The sequence below is a fragment of the Carya illinoinensis genome, chromosome 1 (genome assembly GCF_018687715.1).
Source record: "Carya illinoinensis cultivar Pawnee chromosome 1, C.illinoinensisPawnee_v1, whole genome shotgun sequence".
In the NCBI taxonomy this organism is placed as follows: domain Eukaryota; kingdom Viridiplantae; phylum Streptophyta; class Magnoliopsida; order Fagales; family Juglandaceae; genus Carya; species Carya illinoinensis.
Genome location: NC_056752.1, coordinates 13,946,249 through 13,971,461, shown reverse-complemented (window position 1 = coordinate 13,971,461; position 25,213 = coordinate 13,946,249). Strand labels below are relative to the sequence as shown.

The 25,213-nt window shown below is 37.1% G+C and overlaps 1 protein-coding gene across 5 annotated transcripts; it reads left to right on the top strand.

Moving 5' to 3' along the window:
• The first annotated feature begins 3,413 nt into the window (after window positions 1-3,413).
• Window positions 3,414-24,380, top strand: LOC122311457. 5 transcript variants are annotated; one of them, XM_043126020.1, is made up of 17 exons: window positions 3,416-3,945; window positions 4,250-6,964; window positions 8,499-8,949; window positions 10,499-10,727; window positions 11,582-11,746; window positions 12,003-12,275; window positions 12,398-12,643; window positions 15,407-15,802; window positions 15,901-17,307; window positions 17,495-17,551; window positions 19,170-19,598; window positions 20,875-21,098; window positions 21,989-22,119; window positions 22,838-23,104; window positions 23,225-23,403; window positions 23,518-23,780; window positions 23,874-24,380. In XM_043126020.1, the coding sequence occupies exons 1-16, from the start codon at window positions 3,579-3,581 to the stop codon at window positions 23,605-23,607; spliced, it is 7,626 nt and encodes a 2,541-aa protein (XP_042981954.1). In that variant the 5' UTR covers window positions 3,416-3,578; the 3' UTR covers window positions 23,608-23,780; window positions 23,874-24,380. The 5 variants fall into 5 exon arrangements, with proteins under 5 accessions (XP_042981978.1, XP_042981954.1, XP_042981960.1 ...); XM_043126026.1 differs by having other exon boundaries at window positions 23,861-24,380; XM_043126012.1 differs by having other exon boundaries at window positions 23,518-23,789.
• The last annotated feature ends 833 nt before the right edge of the window (window positions 24,381-25,213 follow it).

Below are 25,213 nucleotides of genomic sequence, written 5' to 3'. Positions count from 1 at the left end.
ATGACAGATTGATTCATGTTTTTTTGTTTTTTTATTTTTTTTTGAAATCATGTAGATGGACCAGATTCAAGACTCTACTACAGATGATGTAGAGTCAAGTATGCCTACACAAAGTGGTACAGCCCTACCTCCACTTGCACCCAATGTAAGTGGTAGACATAGGTCAATGGTTTGGGATCATTTTACTAGAATACCAAACGGTGATCCAAGTAAACCTAGGGCTAAATGTAATTATTGTACTGTTTCGTATGCATGTGATACGAAGACCAACGGTACAAAGTCCATGAAATATCATATTGAAAAACAATGTAAGAAATGTCCTTTTAATAGGACGGATAAGTCTCAAACTACCCTAGCTTGGAAGGCGGATGGAGGAAGTGGTAGTGGAGAACTTGTGTCTATAGCATTCAGTGTTGATGCTTGTAGACAAAGCTTAGCAGAGATGATAATTCTTGATGAGCTACCCTTTAGGTTTGTTGAGGGAGAGGGTTTCAAGAAGTTTATGCTTACTGTTTGCCCTAAGTGGGTAACGATTCCATCTCGTGTTACGGTTGCAAAGGATTGCTTTAGTGTGTATACGAGGGAAAAAAATAAGTTGAGAAGTGCTCTTCAAGGGCAACGAGTTTCCCTCACTACGGATACATGGACATCCGTGCAAAATCTCAATTATATGTGTCTTACTGCACACTTTATTGATGATGATTGGAATCTACACAAGAGAATTCTTTCTTTTTGTTTGGTTGAGAATCACAAAGGGGATACACTTGGTAAGGCCATTGAGATGTGTTTGCATGATTGGGGGCGACCAAAATATCTTGCTATCACACTTGATAATGCAAGTTCTAATAATGGTGCAGTTTCTTATTTGAAGAAAAAAACCAAGTATAGGAAGGATACTATTTTGGAACATGAATTTTTGCATGTTCGATGTTGTGCCCACATCTTAAACTTAATAGTTCGTGAGGGGTTGAGGGAATTTGATGAGTCTATTGCAAAGGTGAGAGGTGTTGTAAAATATGTGAAGTCATCACCTCAAAGGTGGAGCATGTTTAATAAATGTATACAGTTGGAAGAAATTACGTGTAAAAGTGGCATTTGCTTAGATGTACCAACTAGGTGGAACTCCACCTATCTTATGTTAGAGAGAGCAATAAAATTTCGAAGAGCGTTTGAACGGTTGGAAGAAGAGGATTCGGCTTTCCTTACTAGTATTGGAGATGATGATGACGATGATGAGGAAGATGTAGAGCAAGTTGTGAATAGGAGAACGTCAAAAAAGTTGGGGCCTCCCAATAATATTGATTGGGAGAAGGCAAGGTTGTTTGTAAAGTTTCTTAAACTATTTCATGATGCAACTTTACGCTTTTCGGGGGGTCTATATGCAACTTGCAACTCTTTTTTTCCGGAGTTAGCTACAATATCCGGTGCAATTGATTTGGAGTGTCAAAATCAAAACCTTGTGGTGGGATCAATGGCCACAAATATGAAGAAAAAATTTAACAAATATTGGGGCAACTTGGATAATATGAATATGTTGTTGTTTGTTGGAATTCTTCTTGATCCTCGGTACAAGATGCGATATCTTGACTTTGAGTTGGAAGTGATGTATGCCCATGATCCCACAAAAGCAGTTGATTTGAGTTGTTCAGTGAAGAATACTTTAACCCACATGTATGAGTCATACCTTGCAAATGATGAGTATAGCAACTCTTTACAACAACAGCAGCAGTCTAGAAGTTTATCACGTGAAGATGTAAATCTTACTGATGAAGATGGCGCAAGTACAGACGTGGATGTTCGTGCACAGAGAATGGCCATATTTAAGCAACGGTTGCAATCGGAGGACTCTCTTGAAAGTAAGTCAGAGGTTGATAGATATCTAGATGAAAAGTGTGAGACAGACAGTGCAAGTTTTGACATTCTAGTTTGGTGGAAGGTTAACTCATTTAGATATCGTGTGCTTTCAAAAATTGCACGCGATGTACTTGCAATACCAGTCTCTACAGTTGCCTCTGAATTTTGCTTTAGCACAGCGGGTCGTGTTCTTGATCCTTTCCGAAGTAGTTTATCTCCAATGATGGTTGAGGGCCTCATTTGTACACAAAATTGGCTTCGTTCTTCATCTACTCCAATCAGCCTTAGGACTATAATGGATGATGTGGAAGATTTTGAGAGGCAGTTGGATATGGGTATGTTTATTATTTACTTCATTTTATAACTTTTATGATTTATATATGTAGTGAAAATTTATATAAATTGTTTTTTTTTTCCTTTATTGTATAGCACTTGCTCAGGAGGGTGAAAATTCTATGGAGACGTCAAATACAATGTCTACATCTAATGCAAATTCATGAGGTGAGAACTTAAATTGTTTTCTTTAAAATTTCAGATTATTTTCTTCAATTGTGACTTGTCCAATTTAGTTTTACTTTTGTATTGTCTCTCATTGAATTTTTGTGTCCTATTTGGCAGCATTTCGTTTGGTGGTGAAAGTTTTGACGGGATCAAGTGTTTGCCGTTTAGAGATCATATCTTAGTTATTTGTTATTTGTATTAGTTATTATTTAGTCACTTGTAATTCGTAATATCACTTTATTAGTTATTATGGCTAGAAGCCTAGATGCATGGATTGTAAATTGTAATATTTTTTATGTCCTTTGCTTAACTTTTTTTGGTTTCTTATTTTTTTTCCCTTTTATTTAGACTTTTGGATGTTTAGTTGGCATGTTTAGTTGGATGTTTAGTTAAGACCTATCAAAAAAAAAAAAAATGTTTAGTTAAGAATTAGATGTACTTTTTAACTTTTTTCCTTTTCTTTTGAAATATGGATGTTTAGTTGACATAGAATTAGATGTATTAAATTTCATTTGATATGAAATATTGCTTGTATGTGAGGATTTGACATGAATTGTTGGATTTTTTATTTTTGGATGTAAAAGTGGTGCTCTTTAAGTTTTAATGAAATCATAGGTCCTTTGCAAATCATTAATTTAGACATTAAGTCATGGATTTTTTTGTAATTTATGGGTTTTTTTCAATTTTCTTTATTTTTTTTTTCCTTGTAAAATCTTTTATTCAAATTTATTGTATATAGATAATTTTCTTTTTATGCTCAATTTTATTTTGCATTCAAATTTTTTATTTTTAGGTATTTTTTGACATAAAATTAGATAAAAAATTAATGTGATTTCACTGTTGGGCCGATTGGGCCCATGGGCCACATGGTCCATATTTGGACCGACGGACCGACCGGACCGGACCCCCCGAAAGGGACCGACCGGACCGGTCCTTAGTGCATTTCGGTCCGGTCCAGGGTGGGAAAACCCTGGACCGAATTGGTCCGGTCCGGTCCACAAATCCTCCTGCAGACCGACCGGACCGGACCGAATTCACCCCTACTCAAGAATTGCATGGCATGAGCTTGTAAATTACTATTGGGGGAAGAAATTTCCGAAGATCCAAACGCAAACATCCCTGATGGGTGGTCGTCACTCCAGTCTCAGTGACGATAGTCGTAACCAACGTAAAATTGCATTTGGATCATTTTCTTCCTGTTATGATCATATACCGGGAACCAAATGACAGACCCAATAGCCACCGTTGATCCCATCCCCCACCTCCCCCTCCCCCTCCTCCCATCCGATCCAATCCCTCCGGCTCCGACCCGCTCCTCTCCACCCGGATCCACCATCGATTTCCTCCCGGACTTCTCCGGCTACTCATGGGTCGCCTACGCTGCCTCCTCTCTCCTAGTCATCTCCCACTTCCCCTCCCCTCTCTCACCCGACGAAGTTCTCATTGGCCCAATCTTTCGCCAGGTATTCGAGCTCTCCTCCGCCGTCACCGCTGTGTCTTGGTCTCCGGTGTCGCCATCGATGGGAGAGCTAGCCGCTGCAGTGGAGAACTGTGTCTGCCTCTTCCAGCATGACTCGGCGAGTTCCGCAGGTACGTTCAAGTTTTTTTTAATGTTTGGTTTCCCAGATAATTGAGCAAGGGAAAGGAATTGAAGCTTGAAGTCTTGAGTAATTTAACGTTATTTGATTACAGTTAGCATGCTCATTTTGTGCTAAAAACGACCCAACATCGTCGAATTAATTATGATTTTCAGATATCTGATAAATTCTGAGTAAGATGGCACACGGATTTCCGAGAGATTGACTGTATTTGACTTTCTCTATTCTTTTTAATTTTACTTTTTTCATTCTGATATTGGTATCTTAAAGTACGAATTTGTTACTCATATGTTCAGGTTCTTTTTGTTGGAGTCAGAATGCAGTGCTTGTACAATGTACAAAGGTGGAGGCAGTCGAATGGACGGGCTCTGGGAACGGGATAATTGCTGGTGGAATTGAGGTGGTTTTATGGAGAAACAACAGCAAGTCCTGGGAAATAGCTTGGAAGCTTAAAGCAGAGTGCCCCCAAACTCTGGTCTCTGCAACGTGGTCAGTTGAGGGACCTTTCGCTACAGCAGCTTATCATAGTGACCCTCAGATTGAAGGATCAATGGTTGATGCGGTTAGCAAATGTGTGTTCGTATGTTGGAGTACTGGAAAATCTGATTACACAAAAGCTGAGCTACCTCATCCTTTATCTGTGTCAATGATCCAGTGGAGGCCATTGACAGGAAGACAATTGAATAGAGATGGAAAACATTCACGGAGACAACTGCTGCTAACATGCTGCTTAGATGGAACAGTAAGGTTATGGTGTGAGATGGATAATGGAAGGGTCAGAAAAACTGGAAAGGACACCATTGATCGCGAAACTGCCAGGCGATCTTTTTGTGTAGTTGCTGTAATTGAGATTAACCAGGCCCTGAATGGAACTCTGGGCATGGATGTATATGTGTTGTGGACCACAGAAATTTGGGGCCTTTTAAAAACTGGTGATGGAGTGGACCAAATTTTGTCCACTGAGGGATTGGAGCATGACAAGGCAGGCAGATGTGAGTGGTTAGTTGGATTTGGTCCAGAAAAGCTGGTTTATTTTTGGGCTATCCACTGTCTTGATGACATCTCCCCAATGCGGTTTCCCCGAGTTACATTATGGAGGAGACAAGAATTGCAGGGCCTAGAAGAGGGAGAATGTTGTGGGACTAGTTTTTCAAATTCTAAAAACAGGTTACTTCTTAATAAATTTGTTATGTTGAGGAACCGCTTGTCCGGTCCACCAATTATGTGTTCTTTGATTCATTTATTACCTTGTGATTCTTTAGTTTGGTCACTGTTACATACCAAGGCATCTAGTAATATAGAGGATACTTCTCCTAGTAAATCCAGGACAGATGGCTTTTTATCATGTTCTGCCAGTGGAATTCTGAACTTAGGTGGTCATGCTGGAAAGATCTTACAAGTTGCTGCACATCCTGATAGCTGTGAAGTTGAACTGGCCGTTTCTCTAGATTCTAATGGATTGCTTCTTTTTTGGTCACTTACTACAATTTCCAACGGCATTCTGGGTTGTCCATCATTGCTTCCAACATGGAAGCTTTGTGGAAAACTTGTGATTCAAGATTCATTTCCCAAATATACATGCTTGAGGTGGGCACCTTCAGTACTGAATGATGAACTGTTTCTTCTTATGGGACACATTGGAGGAATTGATTGCTTTATAGTTACAATCCACCACAACAAAGCAGAAAATATAGAATGTCACTACTTATTCACCATACCTTTCACTGGCCATGGTCCATATGAGGATGGTCCCACAAATATCTTTTCAATTCCATTGTCTTCTACTTGTGATAAGACCTTCAAGTACAATAAATTTATGCTTTTGGGGATATGGATGAAAGAGTTTCGGGCTCTATCATGGGAAATGACCTTTCATTGTTCTGATCTATCCGCAAGCTACTGTGAATGTAATTTTCACACCAAAGATGGCTCAGAAGGCAGCACATGGATGTTTGAAGGTGCTTTTTCTGGTAAAAGATACCGTCTTGGCGTAAATCCTTGCTCATCACATTTACCAGATCCTCACTACCATGATCAGGTTACAAGTTTTGCTGTGGTCTGTCCAGGTAGTCTGACTCATAACCAACAAAAGCTGGATTCAATCAATGATATGTATGGCAGTTATCCTGCATATATCATGGCCACTGGCTGCTCTGATGGAAGTTTGAAACTGTGGAGAAGTAACGCTGGTAAGGCCTCAACCCCTCATGTGCCATGGGAGCTTGTTGGTATGTTTGTTGCACATCAAGGGCCTGTTAGTTCCATATGCTTGACTGATTGTGGTCAGAAGATTGCAACCGTCTGTGTGGAACATCATCTGAATACTGTCAGCACCCTTCATATATGGCACTCTGTACGCCTTACATGTGCAGGGACTTTTATGTTAGAAGATACATTATTCCTTGATAAAGGCGTCATTGCTTTAAATTGGTTAGCTTTAGGAAATGGTCAGTTATTACTTGGAGTATGCATGCAGAATGAGTTGCGAGTATATGCAACAAAGCGGTTTGGAAGTCACAATTTGTTGGGCTCTGAAAAATATTCGAAAATGGACATATGGGTTTGCATTGCATTCACTCACACTCTTCCTCCCATTCATGACTTTCACTGGGGACCCAAAGCTGCAACTGTGGTTATTCATGATAATTACTTCCGTGTATCTTGTCAATGGCTGTTCCACATTCTTAAAGAACATAAGGCTAAGTGCCATCTGAATTATATTGAGGAAAGTTTCCCTCATTGTGATGATCGAGCAAATGAGGAAATTCTTTCTGCAGTTTTCACTGATTGTGACATTGGGAATTTTAAACAATCATGTGAGTCTCAGCCATCTGTAGAGATGCATAAGAAGAATGATTTCCCTGCCAGCAGTTTGTTCATAGCAAGGGATCGATTGAAATGTGATTCAGGTTCGAAGATTGGTTTATGGAGCTTGCCAGAAGTAGTGGAGAGGTTTAGCGGATCTTTACCTAGTTATCACCCTGAAACTCTACTTATGAATATATTTTCAGGTATTATGAATTATTAACTACTTGTTTGAACCTCTGATTTTAGTGCCATGGCACTGTTAAGATTCAGATTTACGAATTTGAGTCACGGCCAAAAAATGGATAATTATTGTAAGGGTCCTGGGGTTTGATCTGATTACAAACTTGGTCCCTGTGGTAAAAAAGTTCAAAAACTCTATCCCAAGGTTAGTCCCACATCAAATTCATCCATCCATCCATTTACCATTAGATTTGTCAGGGACAATGTTGACACCAATTTGCCATGTTACATTTAATTAGATTTTGACACATGTCATAGCTATATAGTGAGCGCTTTAAAAAAAAAGTTACATAATCTAACTCATAAGACCAATTAAAAATAAAAAATAAATTTAAAAAGTGAAAACAAAGAAAGAAAGAAGGAGAGTGTGTGCTTGCAACCACCTTTTTGGTTGTCCTCTGCCCAGGGTGCACACTGCCACCCTAAGGGAGCCAGTAAATCTCCTCCACCCATGGGGTCATTGCAAGCCACAGTCTTAAAATCGAAGTTCTTGCTGATTGGTTTTTCTATTATTTTTTAAAGTTTTTTTTATTAAAAAATTGATTCTTCTTTTCTAGTTTTAGTTGAATTTATCATACTAGTTACTTTAAGTTTAGATATTTAATTTAAGTTTTTTCTAATTTTTGGTTTTTTCTTTTAGTTTTTAAGTTCTAACTTTAGTTCATTTTTTAGATATGCTTATTTCAATTTAAGTTTCTTTGGTTTTTGTTCATGGTTTAGTTTTTTTAGTTTTTTCTTAAAATTCGATGTTCATTTTCCCAAGTTTAAGTTTTTATTGTTTTTGTGACATTTGACTTTTTTATTTTTTAGTTATGACCATGCAGTTTTACCACATTTTGAAACCATATCCGTCAGGACATGGATAATAGTTGCCACACTAGTATGGAGGATCAATTTGCTATGCAGAGCTCACTCTAAGGATCAACTTTTAAAATTTTATACCACGGACCATAATTATGCTGTTGTCTGATTTGGGTAATTATGCATGTCATTGGGTGGAAATATTCTAACTGTTTTGCCTCCGTTTTAAATATCTTGACTACTCTTAAGGTGTGGTTTGGATAATGAGATGAGGTGAGATGGTTTTAGATGAAAGTTGAAATTTGAATAAAATATTGTTAGAATATTATTTTTTAATATTATTATTTTTTTGGGATTTGAAAAAGTTGAATTGTTTATTATATTTTGTGTTGGAATTTGGAAAAATTGTAATGATGAGATGAAATGAAACCGTTTCTGTATCCAAACTAAGCCTAATCATATGACCATTTGTTATAGGAGAACCCAGTGACTGATATATATTCACAGCCACTTTGATCATACGACTCAAAGCATCCATAACTAATACAAAAAGATAAAGAGATAAATTATTGGTTCCCTTGTCAATTTAGTTTTGGAATTTCTAGGGCAATATTGCTTCTCTAGCTCATAATTCTCCAGTTGAAAAGCTTTTCTTTGGATGTATTAATTAAAGAGTTGTATTTCTAATGTGTTTAGGGAATTGGAAACGTGCATATATGGCTGTGAGGCATCTTGTTGAATGTCTTACTTCTAATTATGCTACTAAGATGAAAAATATCTCCACAAAGACCTGCTGCATAATCCCAGAGATCCTTTTGTCGGATTATTTTGATGGAAGTCTTTTCAGAAATTCAACTTATAAAGGATTTCAATGGGGTGGAGATTTGACGACAACATCATCTCAATTTCAGAGCAGCATGTTCCAATTTGCGTCCGATTCTGAATCTTTTGCTTCCAATAATATCTTCCCTTCCTCTTCCAAAAAATCTGAACTTAGTGGTTTTGTTGAGACTCTTGAGAACTTGCATCAGCTAGCAGCTATAACCAACACAGAGAAGAATCAAATTGTTGCAATTACAGATCTTCTCAGTGAACTTAGTACTGCACAGACTTCTGCCTATGAAAGTCTTGATGAACCTGGGCGAAGGTACGTCTGAATCTAATCTGTATCTGATGAATTATGTGTTTTTCCATGATGTTTTCTGATATCCGTTTTGCAAGATTTGCTTGCCAAAAGATTTTTATTTTTACTGGATCTTTTATGCTGGTGTTTTATTTTTAAATGACAGTTTTCAATAGAATGTCAAGAATCATTAACTAAATAACCATCGATTCTTACAGAGGATGCACTTACAAACTTGCGTGGATAGAAACTATGAGCATACTAAGTAAAGTTCTCTAGATAGGGTTAAGGGCGTTCTGTGGTGTCAATATTGGTCATGGAGAATTGGAAGAAATGATCTAATTTGTCAGAAATGTCAACAAAAAGAAAGGATATAAAAAAGAAGGAAAACATGTAGCGATTATTACTTTAAACTTGAAATTTTTTAATGCATAGTTGTTGCTGTAACATGAATTTTGTGCCCTCAAAAACTGTAGCGTGCCAGTCAAACATGGATGGTGGTTCAATGTTGCTTGTTCACTTTATTAGGTTTTACAAGGCTGTAGTCCATCAAATTGGAGTCATTATGAAAAAATGGAATTTCAAAAAATAGAAGTCCTTCAGCAGATAATAACAAGAGATATTTGTATTTTATATTTATTCGAAGATACTAGTATTAAATTGCTATTTTTTTGTAATTTGATGCCTCTATTGAGTTAATATATCCAGTAGTGCAGTATTAAATTATATTTGTTTGCTCTAAGTTTATGCATTGTTAATAGCTGACTTTGTTTTCCCTATCTAAAGTGTCATTAGCATTGTTTTTATATTTTTTTCAAGCAAAACTTGGTTAGTAAGCCCCTGTTCTTTTCCCCAATTGAGATTCACCTCATGTTTTCATTTTCCCTTTTTAGGAATAGCAGCTCGTGTTATGTCAAATTTTGAATCAAGCCCATCAGTTAGAAATTCCGTATACTCCACTTAATGGAAAAAACATGGCAGTCTGAAACACCACCACATGGAAAATACTATTATCTTAATTAAGTTTATATAAAAATATAAATAAAATCTTAAGAACTTATTTAAAAAAAAAAAAAAACTGGCGTAAAGGCAACTAGGTGCTCTGGCCACCACATGGTTCATTTTGGGCACCCACGTAGTGGCTAGATCTTTGCCTCCATGTCAGGCCACCGGTGGGTGGCTGGAGTCAGCCACACGGTGGCCTGAGCTCGGCCACCTCCTGGTGCCCCCTGTGCTATTGTTTTTCTTTTATTTTCTTCTATTGTTTATTTTTTAAAACAAATTATTTAAATTTTATTTTTTTGTAATTTTTAATTATGAAAATAATATTACCACGTGGCATTGTTTCAGACTGCCACGTGTTTTCAGTTAAGTTGAGTGAATGGAATTTATAACAGGGGGACTTAATTCAAAATTTGTCATGGCATGATGGGTTATTCCTCATAAAAAAAGCACCAAGGGCAAATCTCAATTGGTATAAAGCATAGGGAGAAGTGACCAAAATTTTCTTTTCTTAATCGAATCATGATTTTCCTTTTCTCTTAATGTTAAATTCTTTTATTTCCCCTTCCAGGTTTTGGGTGGCGTTGAGGTTTGAGCAATTACATTTTTTCCGGATGACTGGTAGACCGGCATCTATGAAAGAGTTGATTGTTGACTCTAGGTTGATTGTATGGGCATACCACTCTGATTCCCAAGAAATTTTATTTGGTTCTTTTCTACCTAATGAACCAACTTGGCAAGAAATGCGGGCTATTGGAGTTGGATATTGGTTTACTAATACAACACAATTGCGTGCATGGGTAATAAATATTATCATTATTCTTGTTCCATCATACAAGGAAAATGTTTCCATTTTTAGACGGTAACAAAAAAAGATTGTCCTTTTCACCTGAGCATTTTTTCTAAATAATGTCTGATAAATCATCCCCTGAAGGTAGTAGGTAATACCATCATTGGATAAAATTTCTAATTGCCTATTGTTTTATCAAAATCCTTGTTATTTTATTCTATCACTCCAACATCAACAATTCAATGTGCTCTAGCTTGTGTTGCTGGCATAAAAACATCTAACTCCTTTGGAGATAGAGGTAGCGCCATTCTATCGTCTATTCTTGGAAACTAGTATGAACACCTCTTTGCTAATTGGATTCAATTGAATTGTATGGATGGATATATAACATCCAAGGATTCTTATGTCCAACTTGTTGGTTAGTTTGGGGCTTTCTGAGCTATGTCAAACAGCTCGTTTTATTAGTCAGTACCAAGGTTGGATGCAGCAGCTATACAATGTTTGAATTCACAATAATTATGCGGGTTAAAATGGCTGATGATTTCTGATTCTGTCTTTTTGGTTTTGGGAGTCTATATATCTTGGTGACCAAGCCATCGATGGAAGGGGTACAAGTTGATTTCACATCAGCTATGATCATAGGTGTTTACAACACAATTCTTAATTGTCTCTTACTATTTTGCATACAGTATATGGTATGTTTTTGTTTATGATAAATAGCAGTTACCCCCTCGCCTCTCTTTTGGACACGGTTCTTTATGAACCATAGTAACAGCACCCATCCTCGTTGACAAGGTATTGAGATGAGTTCTAGTCTGTATCTTTACTCTTTAAAAAATTTTAATAAAGGTTTTTTTACTGTAGATGGAGAAACTGGCAAGATCACAATATCTTAAAAACAAAGATCCCAAGGATTGTGCTCTGTTATATATAGCTTTGAATAGACTTCAAGTGTTGGCTGGTCTTTTTAAAATCAGCAAGGACGAGAAGGATAAGCCTTTGGTGGCTTTTCTTGCACGGAATTTTCAGGTATTCTCGAGTTATATCAGGTTAACTTGTTGACGCTTAAAGGACAAAAAAAAAAAAAAGTTGTTGATTTATTTCTGTTGGAAGCTTGGATAAAACAATTACAGAGGCTCTTTTTCCAATGTGTTTCTCAGAAGAAGTCAATCGCCTAAACCTCGCTTCTTTCTCATATTTCTCGTTTGTGTTATTTGGAGACAATTTAGATGAACTATAAACTGGTTAATTCATGAATATGCATTTGCATTAATTACTGCTACAGGAGGAAAAAAACAAGGCAGCTGCTTTGAAGAATGCTTATGTTTTAATGGGGAGACATCAGCTAGAGCTGGCCATTGCTTTCTTTCTGCTTGGGGGTGATACCTATTCAGCTCTCAATGTTTGCTCAAAGAACCTTGGGGATGAACAGCTTGCAATAGTAATTTCTCAACTTGTTGAGGAGCGTGGTGGACCATTACAGCATCATCTAAAAGCAAAGTTTTTACTTCCATCAAGCATTGAGAAAAGAGACTACTGGCTTGCCAGCCTTCTGGAGGTTTGCGGGATAGAAATGCTTTCTTATTATGTTTCAAAAGGATATTCTTATGAATAGCCATATGTACGAATTCTCCCTGCCTTTGATGATAGCATAATTTACAAGGACTTCTTGATTTGCAGTGGGAAATGGGGAATTACTTGCAATCATTTTTTAGCATGCTTGGTTTCCAGATCAATACCATGGCTGAAAAGTCTGTGTTTTCGTCCAAGCATGTTGCGTTCTTGGAGCCAAATATTGGTCTTTATTGCCAAATGCTAGCCTCCAAAAATAGCTTGAGGAATGCAGTAGGGGAGCAAAATACAGCAGTTCTGAGTAGGTGGGCAACTTTGATGACATCTACTGCCTTAAAAAGATGTGGGCTTCCTGTAAGTTCATTTTTCAGTTCATGATATTGTAATAGGGGTTTATGCTGGATGAGTATATAGCATTTTGGTAATGTTTTAGTATATGAATAACATTTTGATACAACCCCTAGGGGTTGGCTAAAGTGGTAAGGGCCTAATCTTGGTAGTACGATCCCACTAGGTTCGAACCCTTGGGTGCAAACAATTTCTAGGGGCCACATCCGTATGTGGAAAAGCCAATTATTTAACCAGGTTAAAGACATGTAGCATTTTGCAAGGTCGCCGGGATTCCTTGTCATAAAAGTAAATAAATAAATTATGTTCAGATACATTGTAAATATTATAACTTTATAGTATAAATCTGTTCACAAGTTCTTCTTCTTTTCCTGCATGATTTTCAACCTATGTCTGTTGATGAAAGGTTCGGATACCAAATTGCTTTTCTATTGTTGCACTCATTTGTGTTGTCCTTACTATTACCATTCATGCGTAGTGATTATCATTTTTATGCTATCACAAACAAATCGCATGGCATGCTTAAGATGTTACTCTTTAATGAAACAATTCATAATGGTCGAGAGTCATGCATAACTTTATTTGTCAATTTTTTTCTAAGATGACTTTTTTAAAATGCAAAATCATTTACAAGAGTATACAATGGAAACACCTAATTAGAAAGAGTAAAAAGGTCACGATTGTCTGAAAAACACGGGCTGGAAGGACTTAAGAAGACTGCCATCCAAATGAGACATATTTAATGAAGAATTCCCTCTTCCTTGTTCTTCGGACAATTTTCAAATCTGCAATCATTCCTCTTCCTCCAAATACACCACATCAGGCAATTTTTTATTGATAAGTAAGTAAAACTTAATTGATAGAAAAAGGCATAGCCCTAGTACACTGGAAGTATACACCTATAAACCACTAGTGAGGGATACAAGCAAATTATGAAACCTATCCCCATTACAAACAATGACAGAAGCCCAAGAAAATAGAGTGTTAAAAAAGAATCTCTTTGACTCTTCCAAGAAACGCTGCCATTCTTTGAAGCATCTAGCATTTCTGTCCTTCTACATAGCAGTGATGTGAACATTGCCCCTAAGGCCTTTCCAAGACTTAAAAATATCCTCTACCCTTCCAGGCATAACCCATGCCACACCTGTTCAGTTGAAGATATCATCCAATAAAAACCTGGCCTCCTCACATGCAACAAGATGATCCACAGTTTCCCCTTTTCCTTACATTAGTAACACCAATCCATAATGATAAGACCCGTTTCCTCAGATTGTCAAATTGGCGTCATTTTCCACAAATTTCCTTTGGTAGGCTGTCAAGCCTTCCATTCCAACAAAGAAGATCAGCCACCTATTGTGGCATGACCCAACTCAACCCCAATAGGCTAAAGGCAGTAGGACTAGCTGCCTCACAATGTAGTAGCTAGTGGTCCACTATTTCTCCATCCCTTGTTCGCATGCAGCACCAATCAAGATCATCGCTTTGATTTTTTCTCCAACTCACTTCCTCCAGGAGACTAGTCTTTTCCAACTCTCTAATGGTTGTATTTCTCTTCGCCTTCTCCTCCACAGCTAGGGCCCTCTCTTCTTCAATAGACACTTGACTCCTTCAAGAGGAACATTTGCTTCTCTCCCCACATCTCCAAAAGTTTCCTTGTTCAACATACTTAGATTGGCTTTCAATGCCTTTAGTTTACACTCAAAACACAACTCGAGCCTTGAAAGCGACAAGAATTCTACCCCTCCACCCATTCCACAAATCCTTTTGAGAGTAGCCACATATTTTTAAAATTGAAATATTCACTACCTCAGCCTCTTATTGCAGTCCAACAAAATAGGAAAACTATCATAGCAATCATGAGAGTTTTCACTAGGATACATCAAGGGGTTGGCCCAAGTGGTGAAGGCCTTGGTCTGGGGGTCTCATTCCCTTCAAGGTCCAAGGTTCAACACCTCATGGGTGCAAACAATCCTTTTGGGCCACACTCCCTGATGAAAAGCCAGCGATTTAACCAGTTCCGTGTAGGGAAACTTCTGACGGTGCGGTACACGGGACCGGGGTTTATTCTGCAGGGGTGGGTCCAAAGGGCCCTGCCTTGGAGAGGTTCCCCGACATAAAAAATAAAAAAAATAAATAAATAAATAAATAAAGATGAAGAAGAAGCTAAGATTGTTCCAATAGTAGATCATGTCTTCTTCAATTAGGGTTGGTCCCCCCATCCATGAGAAGATCAATAAGATTGTGCTCAATTATAAAGTAGAACTCCATTTAGGGCTGGGAACTAGTTGTAAACTTTTCAGTGGGGAGCCTAGTAACTAGACCAGCGAACTCATCCTAGAACATCCTTCTATCATTGTCAGAGTCAGGTCCATAGACCCCAACAAATACCACACAGACTGATCTATCTGGGGGAGAGAAAGGTGCAGTTATTTGAAATCAAATCGTTTATAAAGCATTTTATTCTCATGCATACCTTTATATGTTGAACTTTGTAAGAATAACTCCCTATTCTTAAAAATGGATCCACCAAATAACCCTAATTTACCTTGGAGGGCTTTCAGAGCTAAGATGTCCATTTAGAGCTTCAAACACCTGCTGAATGCTGCAATAAGGTTGACATATTTATTATTTACCAAACCCTGATCTCCAAACTTTGAAATTCTTATGACTTCTAATGTTTTTATGATCTCCAACTTCAGGCCCTGTCTTTGTGTCGTGTCATCATGTTTCTGATACAAAATAGTGACTTGCTTCTCAAATTCATTGTAGCTTGAAGCTTTGGAGTGTCTTTCATCTTCCATGAGTGTCATTGGGAGTAGAGATGATGGGAGGTGGTCAGATGATGTCAGCAGTTTTGAAATTCTAAACGGGATTCTAAAGCCTTCTCCACAAGATTCCTCTAACTGGCTTTCAGGTGATGCAGCTTTTCAACTGGAGTCCCATGATAAATTAGATTTGGCACTTCCGTACTTCTCAAAATTGCTGATAGAGCATCCAAGTTGGCCAGGCAACATTGTAGAATCTGTTGGAGCTAGTGCATGCTCAAAGGAGTATGAGATTCATGAATATGAGGAATTACTTGAAAACTTCCGACATAAGTTCTTTAGAGGGCTCTCACAGTTTGATCAGAGGTTTTCCTTGAGTCCTGCCCATGTAGTCAGCTTGGTATGTAGTTTGTAAAATATATTGTGTTAACATCTTGTTAATATTTTGACAGATGCTTTCTACCAGCTGATTTATTTTTTCTCTATCCCTTTTAACAGATGTTTGTCTCACTATGTAATCATGGGCTCTTATTTATGGGATACGATATATTGGATGGTTCTGCTTCTCAAGATCAGTCACAAGATAAGCACTATAAAGTTGACAGTTTCATACTATATCCTCTTCTGCGTATGCCACTGTTGAAGGCTACTAATGAAATTTCCCTTTTATTTTCACGGTTTATTACTGCCTGCAGTATAACCTGCCCTCAAACCAAGTTGCGTAATATTGACCATGACATGTCTGCTAACAATAGATCCAAGTGGTTAGATACTTGGGGGTACTTCTTTCAAGGCCTTATGCCATCATTATTGAGTTTAAGAGCTGCTTTACGATTTATTTCCAGCTCCATCACTAAAGATCTCATGATGGAACCCCTTATGATTCTTGATTTATTTGAATTTTATGTACATTTTGCATCTGCTTGGCTTCAAAAAAATTCAAAAGTTCTCCTTCTGATGGTGCAACCGCTCTTGATCACGTTAACGAACGGGCATGCTCCATATGAAGCTGATGTAACAAATATGAGGAAACTCCTTCCCCAGATTGAAGAGTTAGTAGCTCATAATATATCCATGGATGACCGAGGAAAAGGCCTTCAAGCTTCAAATTGTGTGCAAAATAAACTTGCTAGAGATATGATACATTCAATGCCAGAAGAAGAAAGATGGCAAATTATCGGCACTTGTTTGTGGCAACACATGTCCAGCTTCGTGAAACAGAAATTTGAGAAACTTGACGATAAATGTTTGCCTGGTGTTTCCATCAGAAAACTTTCTTCCTATGCATCTTATTACACAAATTTGGAATATGATGGCAACAATATAACAGAAGAGATCAGGTTGGTCTCGTTGAGCTTGGCAGAGTTATTGAAGACCACACTTACACATCTTTCTTCTTATCATGTTAAACAACTTGCATCATTTATACAACAGAAAGTAGAGAATGGATTGCAGGTAATGACTCTTCTATGGTTAAAAGAATCTAGTCAACTTCAATCCAGAGACCTCTGTGAGGGTACTGTAAATATTGAGGTCATGAAAAGCAAAGATGAATCATCAATTTCTGAACTACTATGGGATATCTGTGCCGATTCTAAAATAATATATGAAGGCTTTAAACATGGAAAAGTAAATTTGTCACATAGTTTTGATCAGAAACTCTCTAACGCATGGAGTGATAAATATATTGGTCTGGAAGTACATGAAAGAGAGGGATCTAATACATATGATGGCATGCTTCGGAATAGTTCTGCCAGTAGTGAATCGGAATCACCTGCTGGGGGTCTGATTCATAGTGGCCCTGCTTTTCCAAGTTCCTGGCAAAAAGAGGCAACTCTTACAAAGGAGGTTATAAGTTTCAAAAACCCTAAAGAAGTGTATAAGAGAAGTGGGGAGCTTTTGGAGGTAATATTTCTTTCTTAACTTCTGCATATTTTTTTTTTATTAATTTATTGTCTTTTGATCACGGTACTGCTTGCTGTAGTAAAATATCTTGGTATCGACTCATCTGTCGATGTCGTGTAGGTTATGAAAATCATCTTTGTAAATCCTCAATTCCATTGTGCAGTAATTTAACCTTATTCTTGAGCAGGCATTGTGTGTCAACTCTATTGATCAAAGGCAAGCTGTGCTTGCAAGCAATCGGAAGGTTAGACTCAAACCTTAGCTTCTGTTTTAGTGGGACTTTGGTGAAAACTCCTTTTGTTGTGGGGAGACTGTTCCACTCTGTGTCTTGCATTTTTTGGGGATTTTATGTTCAAGTTTTTATGTTGTCTCAAGCAGTGTAGTTAGGATGTAGCCCTGCATGTTCCATTAAAGGTAGGTGTAAGCAGTCCAGATTTGTTTTGGATCTGCCAATTGACCATTGTATTTTTCGAACAAAAATGAATTTGAAAATATGCTTGAATTATTCCCCCCCCCCCCCCCCCCCAAAAAAAAAAAATTTGATGAAGTTGAAAATATGCCAATTGGGGGAGGGGGGGGTAAATAACCTAGATGCTAGTCAAAAAATTTTGTTCCTTTTTATTTATCCCCCCCTCCCCCAACATTTTGTTTACTAGTTGCCATCAAGGTAGCATCATTGAATCTTGATACTGTTCTTTTAATTTAGCGATAATACTCTGCTAGATGCTGTGTTTTTTAATTATCATTGACGTGCATGATGGGGATGCAAAAAAATTTTTGATAAGTAATAATATTTATTGAATAGAAAGAAACTAGGCAATGCCCAGGTACACAGGAAGTATACAAAGTGAGACACCTGATTACATTCTAGTAACCTGGAAAGTAGACAAAAACTCATGAGCATTCCCACCCTTCAAAACAATAGCAGAAAACCATTGAAAAAGAGAGAATGGATTTCCCCCACTCCACACTCCTTATTGTTAAAGCACCTATCATTCCTTTCCGACCATAGACACCACATTAAGCACAAAGGTATCATCCGCCGCCCAGCTGCCAATTGTGCGCTATTGTGAGGCCTATTCCAGCATGCAATTAGCTCCACCACACTCCTAGGCATAATCCAACTCAGCCCGGCTCTACTAAGGATACCACCTCACAATGTAAGAGCAAATGATCTATTAGTTCCCCACTCTTTTTACACATAGCAGCACTCCAAGACAATCATACCTAGCTTCCTAAGATTATCAACCGTTAAAATCTTCCCCTGTGCAGCTGTCCAGGTAAAGAAAGTCACTTTAGATGGTACCGACACCTTCCATATACTCTTACACGGAAAGAAAGTAGGCTGTTGGATAGTCAAAACCTTGTAAAAAGATTTAACAGTAAACTTTTTGCTCCCCGTGGGAGTCCACAACATATGGTCACCCCCACTGCCACCTAACTTTGCTGAATACAAATAGCTGTAGAAATCCGCTCTTCAAGTTCCCAGTCCTGAGCGTTTCTTGTAAAAGTGACATTCCAAGTTACCGTCCCATTGGCACGACATATTCCTTCTGCAAAAATTACATCGGAGAACAAAATTGTAAAATTTCTCCCTTTCCTGGTGGGATTTTTTTATACATTAGTAATTGTTTTTATTTAATGTACTGATAAAAATAACTAATTCCATCTAAAAATTCTAGGGGAGTGCTTGACAGCTTGCTTTATGCTGCAATAAAGCTTTGAAGAGTAGGACATTATTTGTTTGTCTTTAATTTGTCTGCCTTGAATCTTGATTATATTTTAGCCTTTTTATCTATATCTTATGTCCAGCCTGGAATGACATACAAAACATGTACTAATGTCAAATTGTATCAATTCAGGGCATACTGTTCTTTAATTGGGAAGATGGTTCGACTTTCACTGATCAGTCAGACTATATCTGGTCAATAGCTGATTGGCCACAGAATGGGTGGGCTGGTTCTGAATCGACCCCAGTTCCGACATGTGTCTCTCCTGGTGTTGGTCTGGGGAGTGAAAGAGGTGCACACCTTGGGTTGGGTGGAGCAACTGTTGGTGTGGGCTCTCTGGTTAGGCCCGGCAGGGACTTGACAGGTGGTGGAGCATTTGGAATACCGGGTTATGCTGGTATGGGAGCCTCTGGCTTAGGTTGGGAGATTCAACAAGACTTTGAGGAGTTTGTTGATGCACCGCCTACTGTTGAAAATATAAGCACAAGGGCTTTCTCAGGTCACCCCTCTAGGCCATTCTTCTTGGTGGGTTCTAGCAATACACACATTTACTTATGGGAGGTAAGAACTTTATTATCATATGGTAACATATGCAATGGTTCATTGGTAATGCATTAGTCTTTCTTTGGGTATTGTTCTTGCAATAATCTTGTAGATTTTATGGAGCAAATGGGAATTCTTATAAGGTTTTCTACTCATCAGAAAGAAATGTCTTTTCAAGTGTTTTTTTTATAAAATACAATCCAAAATGTTGCCTATTCTTTATGAAATGGTCATTTCCTTGATTGCGCTGTAGGCCATAACGGGAAGGGTTTTGGTTGATTGCAGCTTAGGCATGGTTTCAACCATGTATCAAATTTGCATAGTAAAGTACCACCATCATCTGAGGGGTGAGATTCAGGGTTTTTCATCCCGGACCAAACCAGATCGGACCGAATGAAAATAAAAAATATATATATTTTTTATTATTTATATATATTATTTATAGAAATAATTGTATATAATTAATTATTAATATATCACAATATTACTTAAGTATTATATTCTTTAATGTATAACTATAATATATAGTACTAATATATATTAATATATTAACATATTATAAGAGTTATAGTATAAATTATAGTATATATATAAATTTATAATAGTATTAGTATAGTTAACTTAATATGTTAGTATTAAATCACTATAATTACAGAGAGTATTATTTAATATAGTATTACCAATTTATCACTAACATATAGTATATTAGTAATACTACTAGTATAGTTATTAGTTATAGTATTGGTAACAAGTCTATAACTATATATATTTAGGTCAATGTATTATTATGTTCTTTAATGTATAAATATAATACGGTCCGGGAAAATGATGGACCGTCCATCACCCCCCCCCCCCTCCCCCAGGGACTAGACCGGACCGGACCGTTTTCACCCCTAAGATTCATCTCGAGATGCATTAGTATTTGAGCTTCTTGTATTACTGATTTGTCTCTCACCAGACAGACTAACAAAATGAGTTTAGGGAAAATCACTTTTGCATGTTGAAGCTTACCCGTTATGTTGCACCAGTGGCCAGTCTATTCTACTCCTTTATTTTGTTCTGATTCTAGATTCCCAGAAATCACCACCAAAAGCTCCAGGAGAGAGCTATAAAAGAGTAAAGGAAAAGAAATATAATGCATGGACATTAGATGTTTAAATAATATGTTGAAATGTTTAAATGCATGGACATTAAAAGTTTAAATAATGCTCTTAAGTGAGGTTTGTGAATTGTTTATTGCTCATTGTGACTTTTAGTGCATAAGCATAAGGATGATATGGGTTAATAAGTGCAGTTTGGTAAAGACAAAGCTACCGCAACTTATGGAGTGCTGCCTGCTGCAAATGTCCCTCCGCCATATGCTCTTGCATCAATATCAGCTTTGCGATTTGACTACTGTGGACACAGATTTGCTACTGCAGCCTTGGATGGAACTGTATGCACATGGCAGCTGGAGGTTGGAGGAAGGAGTAACATTTGTCCAACAGAATCATCTCTCTGCTTTAATAACCATGCATCGTATGTATTCTATTCCTGTTGATTTTACAAGACAGTTCCACTCACCCTTCTTTTCATCTTAGCCATGCTTGGGAAGTTGATGGAAGATTGGGGAATTCATTAGAACATTATTTTGACTTGGTCAAGCATACTAGCATCACTTCTCCAGATTTTAGTGAAGTAATTTCCTCCATGTTATCATGCAAGTTTGTTCCCTGTAGCATGGCCGTTTTCTCCCCCTTTGACGCACTATACATTGGCTTTCTCTCTTCTTCTTTTTTCATGTATTTCACATGGTAAAGGCCTTGATCTTGGTGGTAAGTTTCCTTCAAGTCTAGGATTTGAATCCTCTTGGGTGCAAACAATTGCTAAGGGCCATTGGACTGGAGGAAACTTCCCCTTGAATTACTCAAGGTGCACTTGCGGGAAACCCCTTGTTGAGAGCCTGTGCACCCTCGAGATTAGTTGAGACTTTGTTCTCAAAGTCTCGGACACCCAGTGCCAATAAAAAAAAAAAATGTGTTTCATTTTTATCACTTCTCCAGATTTTAGTGAAGTAATATCCTCTATGTTGTCATGGAAGTCTGTTCCCTCTACAGTGGCCATTTTCTCCCCGTTTGTCTCATTTTATGTTGGCTTTCTTTTTCTATTTCATTTTTTGTGAGTGAAAACCCGGAACAATTATATAAATTAATTGGCTAAAAGTTCATGTTGTTGTTTCTTCTTGCTTTTTCAGAATTTCTAAGTATCAGAATTAATCCCCACAATATTGGTATTTATTTGATTTGGTCTAGTCAGGTAACAAAATCTATAGTTGAAATGATGTGTGTGTGTGTGTGTGTGTGTGTGTGTGTGTGTGTGTGTGTATCTTTGTGCTTTTAATTGATACTAAATCTTAAGTACTTTTGTAGGGATGTTACTTATGTTTCTGGTGGATCAGTCATTGCTGCAGCTGGAAATAGTTCCAATGGTGTTAATGTGGTTATATGGGATACATTGGCTCCACCTTCAACCTCTCGAGCTTCTATTATATGTCATGAAGGTTTTCCTCTTAGTTTGAAACTGTACATGGTGAAACTGTTGCATGTTACTATCTTTATCTGCCCAATTCTATTGATTTGTAGTGGAATGTGTAGGTATTTAAAATAGAAAATACATAAACACTAGTTACATTATTATACTATATTCCCACAAGTTTTTCCTTGGAAATAAGGGTGAATTTTTGGTAGTGACATAAGTATTCCAAAAAAATATTGATTCATGAAAGTTACCCGAAGGTGATGCAAATTATGATGACAACTATTAACAATGTAAGATATAAATTGAAGTTACCTAATCAGAAATTGATTATGAATCTGGTAATTACCTCACTCCCTCAAATGAATTGCTTCTATCCTCCATATAAAGTAAGGTTTAGGTTATCGTTTCATAGATTGCTTTTGTCCCCGTGTACTTGGGCTAAGCCTATTCTCTTTAATATAATATAATCGTTTACCTATCAAAAAAAAAAAAAAAGATTGTGTTTTGGTCTTAGATTCTTGGCAGCATCATTTGTGGAAGTTCATTAAAAATAAAAAAATCAAAACTTCTAAATGCATCAGATCTGGAACATTGAACAAGCCACCACCCTTCTTCAATCTTCTTTAGGTGCTATGGCCATACTTTTTGTTTTGTAGATTGTCATTCAGCTGTGATTAAATTAGTTAACAATATGCATTTCTAGCAGTAAAGTTGTTCATTCATTCCCTTTTGTTGTGAAGGTGGAGCCCGCTCCCTTGCTGTGTTTGATAATGATATAGGAAGTGGTTCCATTTCTCCTCTTATTGTGACTGGCGGCAAAGGTGGTGATGTTGGACTCCATGACTTCCGGTACATTGCTACCGGTAAGAGTAAGCGGAACAGGCATGCTGATATTGGTGAAAGCATTGGCTCATCTTCAAGTTCTGACATCCAGACAGGGATTACTAAAAATGTTGGGGACCAGAATCGAAATGGGATGCTTTGGTATATACCAAAGGCTCACTCAGGTACGGCTTTGTTTTTTTAAATGTAACAAAGGCTCACTCAGGTAAAGCTTTGTTCTTTTAAATGTCATCTATTATTCATGATTATTTGATCTAATTTTATTTAAATCAAATGGTCTGAAGGGAGTATCACCAAAATATGTACCATCCCAAATACTAGTTTGTTCTTGACTGGGAGCAAAGATGGAGATGTTAAACTTTGGGATGCCAAAAGGGCGAAGTTAGTATATCACTGGTCAAAATTGCATGAAAGACATACCTTTTTGCAACCAAGCTCTCGAGGCTTTGGTGGACTTGTTCGGGTAATCTTTTATCACACAAATTTGCTAACATAACATAGAATCTGGCTTTGTTCTCAAAAGAAATTTCTTTAGTTGTATACCTGTATTAAAGAAAAATTCATTCATATGGAACAGGCTGCTGTAACGGACATACAAGTTTTGTCACACGGTTTTCTTACATGCGGTGGAGATGGCATTGTAAAGCTGGTAGAGCTCAAACAGTAGCAACATGGGACCCAGTGAGTTTTAAGCGAAAGATACACCTGTGCTCATGGAACCGTTGTTGCAGAATGAAAATAGATAAGTTTTGAATTCCACCACAATGGCAATCCAGGGAAGGTTGGCGTGACATTCCATGTTGCTCATTCTGGTGCCTATTGTCAACATATCTTTACATGGTCAGCAATGTATGTCTCTTACAATTCATGTTTTAAAATACTAGCCATGAGAACCTGGAATGCAGCTGACTTTTGTGTAGTTTCTTCCATCAGGAATTTTTTTGCATTGCTAAAAAGCAGAGAAATGAAGTCCCTGTAGCAGTTGTTGTAAATTACGCGAAAAAGACCAAGCTAAAGGATTTTAATATTGAATTGACTGTGATGAAAAAAAGATTAACCTATCAGGTTTCCTTGCTGGGATCAGGGCTTTTGTCGAGTATTTACTGCTTGTCATTGCTCTTCATGTTCTGTCACCAAGCTAAGCAGCAGCATCGGGAGTTTCTAAATTTTGTATCTATTTTCCTTCTAAGTGGTTATTGCGTGTATATGTATGAAGAAACATAACAAAATCATCTCCTCTGCTGTTCAAATCTATCTGCTTTATTACTCGAGTAAAATGTACATAATTCTCTGAAAAGCAGTGGTTCACTTACCGATATCCATTGCTTTCTTCTCCTATAGTTGCCACTTACTACCATTTATTGATCTTTGTAGCTGACAAAGAAATAATTGCTTTTCTTTTTGTTTCCTTAATGGTCAGAGTCGTTTCATTTTAGGATCTGAAGTATGTGTATGGAGGATTAAATGGGTTTGAGCTACAGGCCGTATCTAATTTCAGCATGGATCTTCTTTTGCATCTTAGCATGGTTTCTACTTATCTGAAAAAAGAAAAAGAAAAATGAGAAACAATGCCATCAGCATATGTGCAAGTGGATAATGGCAACATCCAGGATCTGCATAAAGATAATTAGCGTTGAAATGAATGCATTCTAAGCCAATAAAAGGAAACTAATATTAATGTACTATTTAGTGATTAAAACATGTTTTGGATGGGAAATACCTTTTGGTTGTATTTAAATTAACAAGGCTGTGGTAATTAAATCCAAAATAACTGTTGTTTAATCTAACAAATCCTTTTCTATTTTCTAAACATTGTTTCGAATTTGTTTCTTCTCATATAAAAGTGGCCTTTTATAAAAGAGAAATTTTATTTACAGTCTTGAATGAGGGACTGTGTGTGCAATTTTATTAATAAATTAGGGTAAAATGAAAAAATATCATTTTAAAAAGGATATTATTGTAATTTTAAATTTTTTAAAAAAATATAATTATATGGACTTGCATGAGCAATTCCTATTTGGGGATTGTATGTAGACTCTTTATAAAATAAATAAGAGAAATATTTTAACTACAAAGGGATTACATAAAAGTAAATACAAAAATTGACGTAACTTGATACAGTACATCAGATTGTAAAGTTATTTTTATTAAAAAGTAAACCTAAACGATCACATAAAATTAAATCAGTTTGTAAGTTTATTTTTATATATTTTCTCTATATATTTAGTTGTTCTCAATAAATAAATAAACAAATACCTGTGCCTCTATGCATG